Source organism: Dreissena polymorpha, chromosome 16 (assembly GCF_020536995.1).
Source record: "Dreissena polymorpha isolate Duluth1 chromosome 16, UMN_Dpol_1.0, whole genome shotgun sequence".
NCBI classification, from domain to species: domain Eukaryota; kingdom Metazoa; phylum Mollusca; class Bivalvia; order Myida; family Dreissenidae; genus Dreissena; species Dreissena polymorpha.
The window spans coordinates 35984997-35997377 of NC_068370.1; the positions used below are offsets into that span (position 1 = coordinate 35984997).

Below are 12381 nucleotides of genomic sequence, written 5' to 3' on the forward strand. Positions count from 1 at the left end.
TAATGTTTGGAGGATGTTTTGTATCATGAAAGTTTTGAATTTATTGTAATTTCAGTCTTGGCATTAATTTTTTAGGCACTAGCCCAGTTGGGCTACCAGCTTTGAAATTTCACTAGCCCGAATCAATTTTAACTAGCCCGAATTAAAAGTTATAATTCGGTTACATTTGTAACTATGTTTGTATTGATGAAACATAGAACAATAAAGATTAAACCAATAAACACTTGATTCTGTTTTTATTCACAGTTAATATCTTACAAAAAAATTAACACAAGGTCTCCTGACATCTCCATTCCATCATGGTCATTGTCTGAGTCTCCGACATCCAGGTCTAACATATCATGTATGCTCCTTAAGGTGGCCTGAAAAAAAACAATTGTATAACATGATATTATTTTCCAAACACATACATGTATCTGAATAAAGTAAATAAAATGTCAAACTAGCAATAATACTTGTGCATAAGACGTAGCACCAGGAGGCAACTTTCCTGCCAAAACTTCAGAGTATTCTAAATCTAAAACCACATTTGTAGCTATGGTTCTATATGCCTAAGCCACAATTGGTTTGTCGCCGATTTGCCGATTGTACCAGCATCTAAAATGCAGTATAATACACCTTTGAATGTATTGACAGGATTTGTTCCTTGACAGATAAACTTTATCTGTCAAAAACTATACTTGTAAATTAGTGCATCATCTTTAATTGCATATTTTTTTACATTATGTATGACATGCACATACCAGCAAGTCAGCAATGCAGGCGCATAATCAAATTTCTCAATACTTGGAGACATCAAAACGAAGCCAAGATGATTTTTCCATGACATTTGGAATTTTTGTTTTGTTGTTCATATTTTGTGTTGCTACCTTCATTCTCATTTTACGGTTGAAGTTTGTGCGATGCGCCCTCAAAATAACACAGAAAATACATTAAAATACATGTATCGCTGCAAGTTCTCCACCAAGTAATAATAATTGTAATAACGTCTCGCGAGATCGACTTACAACACTGTTCAATAAGCGTCCAATCAATAAGTGCTCAAGGGAAATAACCAATGCAGGCTTGAATAAGTGTCTATTTAAGGCTATTTCGGACTCGTTACTAAGTTCAGACACGAAAAAGCACTCGACCCATCAGGCTACCGGCTTAGAATTTTCACTCGATCGACGCAAAAATAACTCGACCCGGTTGACGGTCGAGCGGGTTAATTACGGCCAAGACTGTAATTTACATGTAATTTACAATATATTCATATTTCATTTTCAGTTCAAATGATATGCATCCAATGTTTTAGTCTGGGAACCAGACTACAAATGTTTACGGTGATTTTTGTATTATTAGCGAATGAACAATTCGGGTTTATTCATTTCGGATCTATCATGATGAAGGTCATCTGAGGTCAAAAGTGACATTAAACAGCTACACCGAAAAATGAGAAACTTTGTCTTAGTACTATTTTCTTCAGTTTCAGCATCAAGCACTACAGGACTCATTAATTTTGTTTGGGACTCATAGATTGCCCTGGGACTAATAGTTTTCGAATATGCGAGTCCTGGGACTCATTGAAGTAAAATTCTAGATTAATCACTGTCAGCACCGTACACATACAGAAAATGACTTTTTTAAAAGGTGATTATTGACCAATCAACAGCCAGTTTACTTATTTGCTAGCACACTTGTATTTCACTTTCAGCAAAGTAAGTGTTCCATCAATGTTCTATGACTTTGACTTTCTTGGGAAAACCTGAACGTATTTTATTGGACATTTTGGGCTTTCAACTTAAGTATTAAAATCGGCCCTTACATTGTCGGACATGTCAGTAGTTTCTACGAAGTTTCGGAAAGTCTGAAGAATAGTTTAAAAAAAATTGGAATTAGATTACAATACTTAAATCGTAAACTCATAGAATTTTTATTTTATAACAGCTGATCTTGATTTGTTGAAATATCAACTGTCTGCCCATTCATGAAAAAATACATCATGATTGAGGACTGACGGTGTTTTAAAGTTCAGAAAGCAAATCAGGACATGGGTAGGTTGTTCATGCTGTAATTATAAGCTTCATTTTGGAATGAAGGGAACTCACATTTCCATATAAAAATCAAAGTACTGAAAGTACTGGTTTGACGATGCTTTTGAAGAGGATGGATATATAGAGGATATTAATTTTGTATGGTACCTTAGATTAGTGTTATTATACCCCCATTACCATTGGAAATGGGGGCTATATAGGAGTCACTTTGGCGGTCTGTTGATCTGTCTGTTCCAAAATTTCATCCAATCTTGACCAAATTTGTTCAGAAGTTGTATCTAGATGATATCTATATCAAGTTTTCATATGAGTGATGCGGGGTCAAAAACTAGGTCACAGGGTCATTTAGTGCGCTTTGTCCAGAGCATAACTAAGTCATTTATCGTTTGATTAAAAATGACTTGGTACATTTGTTCACCATCATGGAGATTTAAAATGACTCGGTACATTTGTTCACCATCATGGGATGGTGTTTTATGCAAAAGAAGTATGTCGATATTTCCAAGTTCAAGGTCACACTTGGAATTCAAAGGTCAAAATTCTTGTCTGGACCATAACTATGTCATTTATTGTTAGATTTTAACCATCATGGGACGGTGTGTCATGAGAAAAAAGTACGTCAATTATATCTCCAAGGTCAAGGTCACACTGCCCATAAAAGAGCTTGTCTGGGCTATAACTTTGTCATTTATTGTGAGACATTAAAATCATTTGGCACATTTGTTTACCATCATTGAACGGTGTGTCATGCGAAAGAATTACGTTGATATCTCCAAGGTCAAAGTCACACTTTGAGTTTAAAGGTCAAAAATGGCCATAATTTAATGAGCTTGTAAGGGCCATAAATATGTAGTTCATTGTGAGATTTTAAAACCAATCGGCACAGAAATGGCCATAAATGATCTTGTCAGGGTCATTATTATGTCATTTATTGTGAGATTTAAAAATAACTCTGTACATTTGTTCACAATTATTTGACGGTGTGTCATGCGAAAGAATTACGTCAATAATTATCTCCAAGGTCAAGGTCACACTTTGAGTTCAAAGGTCAAAAATTGCCATAAATGATCTTGTCTCTGGGCCATAACTATGTCATTCGTTGTGAGAGTTTAGAATTACTGGGTACAGTTGTTCACAATCATTGGCCTGTGTGTCATGAGAAAGAATTACGTCAATATCCCCAAGGTCAAGGTCACACATGGAGTTCAAAAGTCAAAAATGGCCATAAATGAGCTTTATAACTATGTCATTCATTGTGAGATTTTAAAATGACTGAACATTAATTTTGTTCGCAATTATTGGACAGCGTGTCATGCTTAAGAATTCAAGAGTTCAAAGGTCAAAATGGTCATTAATGACAGGGATTGACTTTAACTTTTTTTACAGCAAGACCGTTGAATCAGCTCCTCTTAAAATGTACTAGCCCGAACCTGATGTCTACTAGACCATAAATGACATAGCAAATGACCACAATTGTGTCATGTAACTGTTTAATCAGGATTTATCAGTAAATAATCAGTGAACACCAGATTTTTTTTGATGCATAGAGTAAAACAATAAAATAAAACTTATTTTTGCTCTTCTTCGTCAAAATCAATCCATGGGAACTCAGTGTTCTCCGGAAGCACCGGCGGTCGGCGATTTTGCCGGTTACTAACAATCTAGGCGCCGGCTACTTTTCTCCAAAATATACATTTGAAACGCCACAAAAACGCCTGTGTTCCGAACTGACTCGATTTTTCCATCTAGGATAAAATTGACGTTTTTGTGTTTTTTCATATTTACGTTTCGGGTCAGTTTAAGCGTCGCATTCTTTTTTATTAACTGATTTGTGGGACGAAAATACAAACTTGAACAAAGCCATTCTTTAAATTACATTCTCATGTCTGCTACGCAAAAATGTTTACATTGACGATACCGATTTTCGATAGAAGTAGTAAAATCATGCTCTACAGTTTTAAGACACTGCAGAAAATCATTTATATTCATGACAACTTGACCAATGGAAACAAGAAATTTCTGCAGGAAGCTCTCCTTTGCGTCTAAAAATAGCGATGAATCATGTGAATGCTCTGCGTTTATTTAAATACACTAGTTTTTTTAACGTAAATAACGGATACGAGAGTAATTTTACACATTAAATATATAGGTTTTCACAGCAGTTAGTTATAGTTATATGAATCAGTATAGATTTTTTTATATACAACCTGTCAGACAAGCTAGCTCGCAGTTTTACTAGCCCGACCACCAATCTTACTAGACAATGTCATCAGACGTGCCTTAGTGTCGAACCCTGAATGATAATGGCATAATAATTCTTAAAAATCGCCATAAATTAGTTTCTCTTGTTTTGTGAAGACAGCATGCAAAATATTCTGTGTCAATGCAGCATGTGGGGGTATATGTCATGTCTGTGACAAAGCTCTAGTTATTATATGTAAGGTCTAATACATTTCCTCCTTCAGGTTTCAGGATTGACTGGGTTGTTCCTCCCTACGAGATATATGCTGGTGAGAGATTAACAACAACACTCAATATCAAGATTGTGAGTGATGAATTCTACAAACAATACTGGAACGGAACTGTTAAAAATACTCTAAATGCAAAGTGAGTGCTTAAAAAGTAGGCATAGTTAGGGCTACATTTTAGAGTGTTAGATAGAAATTTAAGAGTTAGAGAACAGGAACTGTTGAAAACAGAACACCTAGGGGAAGAAAGAAGTTGTTTACTTTTACAGATGAAACCACATGTTAACTTTATTTAACATAAAATACAAAGATATTATTATAATATAACCATTGTGGGGAACCAAACTGTAAAGTGAGCAATTCAAATGCTCTCAATTTAAAGAAATTCACGTCTTTAATTTTCATAATGTTTAAAGCTCATTTTTTCACAATACTTTGCAGTGTGCAACTCATTTTTTAAAAATATTTTAAACAGTAAGGGACACATTTTTTTCTCCAAATGTGGGGGCCAAGGCTGCTTTATATAATAACAAAAATTGGAAAAAAAACACTGACAGCAGTCAGGGCATCTTTTTTTTTTTTTTAAATTAAAGTTTCATATTTTTTAATACTTCTCATAACATAGGATTTGAATCTTACATAACTAGGAATTATTTATGTTTCGCAATTACTTACAATTCGCATGATACAAGATTTGTACAATTTGTGTTGTAACTTTGTCAAATACTTGTGAAATAACTATTTAAAAGCTTTCATATCCCCACATATCTCATTCAGTGCTTTCCACGGGCCATTTAATAGTCCCTTACCGGGTCGCTTGAATTTCAAAAGTCCATGGGGCGTTTGAAATTTACAGATTAGTGTATTTTTTCAGTAACTGCAAAAGACTAGCTAGGTTGGCGCTAAGGAAAAAAATTAGTAGCCAAGTTTTAGCACTACGATGACGACCCACATTATAACCTTATTTGCTCAATGAATCATTATCACGAATTTATAGGTATCAACAATGACTGTATTAAATTATCAATCAAGTCACATCTAAATAAATTATTTGTTACCTGAAATAAAATAATTTTATGCTTTTTTATTTTTCATTTATATTTATTTTCATGCACTGGCATAAACGGTATACAATGTTAGAACTGTCAGATATGCCCCGGTCTTTGATTGTACTGTAAAACTACGGATCAGTCGCTCAAAATGGTCAAATGGTCAAATTTCGGTTTCTAATCCTACATTCGCTTATTTTCGGTCATTGTCGGTAATTCATCAATCATAATCATTTTGGCGCTTGCGTAGTAAGAAATGTTAAAATTCAAGCCTCCCGGGGACAATGCATAATTTTAGTGACTCGGATGTTGGCATTTTAAACATGGCGAGTTCTTCCAAACGGCGTGGTACACAGGGTTCGCACAGGGCTTGAAAAGTGCTTGAAAACGAGTCCAAGGCTTGAAAAGCCCTTGAACAAAGGTTGGCCTTGAAAAAGTGCTTGAAAAGTGCTTATTTCATGTAAAAAAGCCTTGAAAATGTTTATTTATGCTCAAAATTACTTTTATCATCGCTTTAATTATTTTACTTAAATCGTTCTTAAGGGAAATATTATGAAAATTTAACATAAATTCCTTCGCGCAAAAAAGTTGAATACGAAATATAAGTTTCGTACACTATTTAGTACGAAACGTTATGTGTACACGTCACAGATTATGTGTACTACGTAAGAGGTTCTCCATTGTGATCAATTTTTGTCGTTTCAAACCAGGGTGGTTAACTGAATAAGAGGAGATAGCTGGAAGAACTGGAAAAGGAAATCAATTCTGTTAAAGACAAAATGTTATAGTAACTGACTGCTGTTCAAATGTAATGAACCAGTCTGTTTGATGTGAGCATAGAAAGAGACAATGCGTTTGTTTGTAATAACTTTTAAAAGTAAATACAGTACAGCCAATGCGGAACAAACGTATTTCGCGATCCGCGGCGGCAAGGAGAAACGAGTCGATGCCGCGTCAGTCGTTGAAGCCGCGTCAGTATGCGGCGGCAAGTCGCATTTCGCCGCGAAACTTCGCATCTGTCCGCCGAGGCATGCCGCGATCCGCGATATATGATGCCGAGTCGATGCGCATCATGAAATAAAAAATCTCTTAAAAATTTTTAGTTACATGTAGTTAACAAATTTTGAAAAAACACTTATAATAATAATTAAAATCATAATAAATTTATTGTGCGCGGATTGTATTAGCATATACATGTAAGCATAGTTAATGCGTCTGGCCAATTAAGTTTGTTTCCCGCCCGTAGTATATGTATTTCACACATAAACAATGTCACGTAATTATGTTTTCACACATACAAGTGGTCAAGGCCCCAGCATATGGTGGATTTATAAATTAATTGCATGTGGATTTTGCTATTATATTTAAGCTGAGAAAATTACCAGTTTGAAGCCACATCAATAATCAAGACGGTGACGACGTGTTTGTTGTTTTGTTAATTATCAGCTTATTATAACTATTGTTTGAATATGTGTATGTTAACACGTTTTATTTTGTTCATATTATACAGTTAATATCGCTACTAATTACCCAATAATTCTGTATATTCCAGTTTTAAAGCAAATGCTGGTAAATATTTACGATACACAAACATTCTCGATATTTCCTTAAGTATCAAATACATTTTGGCATGTGTTACTATTTATAGAGATGATGAAATAACGTCTAATCGGGGCTTTTTTTTCAACTGAACACGCGATTTACGCTTGACGTGATGTTCATGTATTTATACAACACCAAATACACCCAAACTTTCCAAACAACGTTCTACATGTCTGCATAAATTTCGCGCGCTTTTTATTAAACAAAGGATATTTAAGCACTGTTTATTTGACGCTAGAATTTGCCAAACGTCGCGTTAGCATTAAAATTCGGAAGTGTGTTTCGGATTACAAATTTAATAATGATAATCGAACGAAACATTAACAGTTGCGCGTAATTAATTCTACGCTTCACATACATGTATGTTCATGTAGGTGGATATCTTTTCACTCGATCCGCCGCGTACGTATGCGTTATTACAGACTCTGCGTTGTTGCGCGGATCGATGCCGATTGCCACAGCGATACGCCGCGTGAACACACGATTCGGCGGCCGCATACTAATAATCTGGCCGTGGCGTAGCCGCGGATTATGTTTGTGCCGCGTTGGCTGTACTGTACATATGTGAGACTCATTGAGTTAAGGATGGATAACCTGTATTTCTATGTAATAACTAGAAATAACATGTATGAGTTATTGTGGAAAAAGTGTAATGTGTTTGAGCAAATAAAAAAATGATATTTACTTTGTTAATCTGGTTTGAAAATGCAGTTTTTAAAGGAAACTAACGGTTCTCGGCCTTGAAAATGAAAATTTGGCCTTGAAAAATCCTTGAAAAGTGCTTGAATTTAGGTTTCAGATTTCTGTTTGAACCATGGTACAGAATCAGACGCCGATATTGACACTCCAAAGAGTTCCTAAAACAAACTCTCGAAAGTACAAAGAAAACTATAGAGAATACTGGCCATGCCTCGGGCCGTCCTAAAAAGGAAACACGTTCGCTGTTCAACATGTAACGTCGATTTTTCGTGCGCTCATGGAGGAAAAAATGACTGCAAGCGACACATTGACTCGCAGAGCTACATTAATTGGAAGATCAAATCTTCAAATAAAGACATTTCCACTATGATGCAAGTATCTAGCTTGGAGGAGGACTTGAAAACCACCAATGCGGAGGTTATTATGTGCGAGTTAATTTCAGAGAACAACTTGTTTCTATCAACGGAGAAGACCTTGAATAAAACGCTGAAAGTTATTTTCCCCAATTTGGAAATCGCTCATAGTAGGTTATAATTTAAAAAAAAAAACATGCATAAGGTTTATTTTATGAGGTAGAGCTCTTTTTACAATTGGTAATAAGCTATTTGAAACAATCTACAGCTTCAATCTCTATCATATATGTGCATGTCGTACCTAGTCTTTTATGGTACCTATTAATTTAGCATTTTAATGGATCTCAAAAAATGGTGTCAAAATGTATGTAGTGGTAATGGTTTGAACTGTTTGAAGCTGATTTATGTTAGAGGAATTGTCAATTTTATCTCGTCAACTCATCATTTGAGACAGTTCTTCAACAATTATAAAAGATTATTACTATCACTGAGGTAGGGCAATCCTCTGTCAACCCTTGGACTAACAAACTAAACACAGGTCTACTTGGCATCCAATGTTCAGCATAACAGAGATACACTCAAAAGACTGAAAGGGGCATACTACAGATCATTAAAAGAATAGTGCATTTTGATGTTATTTTAAGGCCAGTGACATCATGATCATATATGTCATATATAATGAACATGTATTTGTGCTAATTAACCCATTCCCTGAGGAATTATTAATGGGTTAATCAGACACTAGGTTCATTAATTTGTGTTCAGTTTTTGTTAGCTCACCTGAGCGATAGCTCGAGGTGAGCTATTGTGATCACTCAGCGTCTGGCATCCGTCCGTCCGTCCGTCCGTAAACAATTTGTAAACATCTTCTTCTACTAAACCATTGAGCCAATTTCAACTAAATTTCATGTGGAGCATCCCTAGGTCATGGGTCAAAAGAATTGTTAAAAAAAATTTGATCACATAACCAAGATGGCCGCCATGACCATATATGGTAAAAACCTTAAAAAATCTTCTTGTCAGAAACCGCTCATCAGATTTTCAAAAAATTTCACAGGGATGACCTTTGAGGGCTCCCCTGAAAAAGTTGTTCAAACAAATTTGATTCGTCAAAAAACATGGCCGCAGGAGCTCGTTGAACTTTGCATGTTTATTCGTTTTTGCCTATTTTGTGAAAACTTTCAAAAATCTTCCACATTTTTTGTCCGATCCTTTCCAAATTTGCACAGTGTCTTTATATCAATGAGGACATGAACCCTACAAAAAATTAGCATTATGGGTCCATGAAGTACAGAATTACCTCCCCTTGAATTGAGAAAATGGTGTTTATGCAATAAAGTCCAAATTTTTCATCCAATTCTTTCCAAACTTGTAAGGATTTAGCATGGTTCAAACAAGGGAAACAACTACGGTTTATGCATGTTCTTTTTATTACAGATTTGCCTCCCTTTAATTCATTCAAAATCTCATTTTACAGCAGAGATTCCAAATCTGACCTGTAAATGAGCCCCATATTTACTGCTGGTGCTATGTTACCTTTTCCCATTTGATCATTCTTAAGTATTGGTCTTGTAATGCTGCTACTGCTACTGCTAGTACTACTACTACTACTACTACTACTACTACTACTACTACTACTACTACTACTACTTCTACTACTACTACCACTACTACTACTACTACTACTACTACTATTACTACTACTACTACTACTACTACTACTACTACTACTAGTACTACTACTACTAGTACTACTACCACCACCACCACCACCACCACCACCACCACGTCTACTATTACTACTTCTACTACTACTGCCACTACTACTACTACTTTTACCACTACTACTACTACTACTACTACTACTACCACTACTACTACTACTACTACTACTACTACTACTTCTACTACTACTTCTACTACTACTACTACTACAACTTCTACTACTACTACTACTACTACTACTACTACTACAACTACTATTACTACTACTACTACTACTACTACTACTACTACTACTACTACTACTACTACACCACCACCACCACCACCACCACCACCATTCACAGTGACAAAAAACGTATTCACACAATGGCTGCTACTACAACTTATAGCCCATATAGGGGGGCATGCATGTTTTACAAACAGCCCTTGTTTCTATGGGATTTTAACCACAACTGTTCATGTTTATCTCCGACACATATTTTTAGGTCACCTGTCATGAAGTGACACAGTGAGCTTATGTGATCATGTGATGTCCGGCGTCCGTTGTGCGTGCCTGCGTGTGTCCGTGCGTCCGTCCGTCAACAATTTGTTTGTGTAGACAGTAGAGGTCACAGTTTGCATCCAATCTTGATGAAATTTGGTCAAAATGTTTATCTTGATGAAATCCGGTTTGGGATTGTATTTGGGTCATCTGGGGTCAAAAACAAGGTCACTAGGTCAAATAATGGAACAACCTTCTGTAGACAATAGAGGTCACAGTTTTCATTCAATCTTTATGAAATTTGGTCAGAATGTTTATCTTGATGAAATCTGGGTTGGGATTTTATTTGGGTCATCTGGGGTCAAAAACTAGGTCACTAGGTCAAATAATAGAAAAACCTTGTGTAGACATTAGAGATCACAGTTTTCATCCAACCTTTATGAAATTTGGTCAGAATTCTTGATGAAATCTGGGAGGGATTGTATTTGGGTCATCTGGGGTAAAAATCTAGGTTAAATAAATAGAAAAACCTTGTGTTGACAATAGAGGTCACAGTTTTCATCCAATATTTATGAACTGTGGTCAGAATGTTTATCTTGATGAAATCTGGATTGGGATTGTATTTGGGTCATCTAGAGTCAGGAACTAGGTCACTAGGTCAAATCATAGAAAAACATTGTGTAGACAATAGAGGTCATAGTTTTCATCTGATCTTAATGAGTCAGGTGAGCGATTCAGGGCCATCATGGCCCTCTTGTTCATTTTAAAGTTGAGTGTAACATTGTATCATGTATGTAAAAGTGCAGTTAGCACAATGTGAAACCTTTTGTTATAGTGTTGTTTAGAAGGGCAGTTTGGACATCCACTAAATATTAACAGTATAACGTGATAAACAGATTAAATTAATAGAAAATAATTTCATCTAATGCTTTATGTACCGTTTAATTGATATGTGACCCAGTCATGCTGTTTTAATACTCTAAATGATTGAAAAAAATTACAACTACTGACAACAGCCCAGAACTACTGAGAGATGCCATCCAAACTACTGAGAAGCAATCTGTAGGGTTAACAGGTCTGCTATATTTAAAATTTAGTTACACATCATCTGTTTTAAAAAAGCAAGCTTTGCATGCGTAGAACTTGGCATTGCAGACGACAGCAATAATTTCGCGCTCTTTCTTATAACACGGGTTTTACATGGCATACCTGTATTAATGCATAGAGAATAGTTATTATCACGTGACTGTAGAAAAACGGTGTAAATCAGTTCTACAAATAGACATGATAAAATATACATGCACTGGATTTTAATTGTTACTGCATCAAATTATTAACGGGTTTTGTTTTTCACAACTTACTCGCCGTAAGTAATTTTACACTGCTCACCAATTGCAATTAACTTCTCATAAGTAATGATTGTTTACAGTACAGTAAATAGGTGTGATGATGATGCCCGAAACCGCCTTTAATGTACTGCTTTATTTACCGGTTCTATATCACGTATTAATGCTACAACTGTGATTCATTGTAAATAAACTCGGTGACCGACGTCAATCAAAAATAATAATCGCTATATAACCCCGCCTCCATAAGCATTCTCGTAACCGATTGGATGTTAAATATCACAGTTTGGCGACTGGAAAGTTACCCGAAAATTTCCCGTGATGCATCTGTAGGTATACATGACTGTGTTAAGTGGCTTGAATATATGATACGGGCATCCGGTTATCTCTTATCAGTGGACTATCTATTACCACCTCTGTAGCCAATTTTGTAAATCTGGATATCTCTTATACCGCAGATAATTTTTGGTTATCTACAAAAAAGATATCATAATATTGAAGCAAACCACAAGTTATCCGCTGGATAAGATTTATCCAAATTTATTCAATTGGCTACTGGAGCTTTTATGGCGATTACATGTGGAAATCGGTACAGAGTTCTCTTTAAAAGTAGTGAATAATA

At 35.6% G+C, this 12381-nt stretch overlaps 1 protein-coding gene across 9 annotated transcripts in view; it reads left to right on the forward strand.

Moving 5' to 3' along the window:
• The window catches only part of LOC127861598 (speract receptor-like), a 767747-nt gene that overhangs the window by 168154 nt on the left and 587212 nt on the right, over positions 1-12381 (forward strand). For 7 of the 9 annotated variants that reach the window (XR_008040289.1, XR_008040290.1, XM_052400229.1 and 4 more), the window contains one exon: positions 4502-4643. The exons of 1 other annotated variant lie outside the window; for it this stretch is intronic. Coding sequence is in view for 5 of the 8 variants with exons in the window: in XM_052400229.1 (XP_052256189.1) it covers positions 4502-4643 (142 nt within the window). In the remaining 3 variants the exon portion in view is untranslated. Of the gene's footprint in view, positions 1-1601; positions 1633-4501; positions 4644-12381 lie in introns of those variants that run through there. One more of the 9 variants, XM_052400233.1, reaches the window with a different exon arrangement.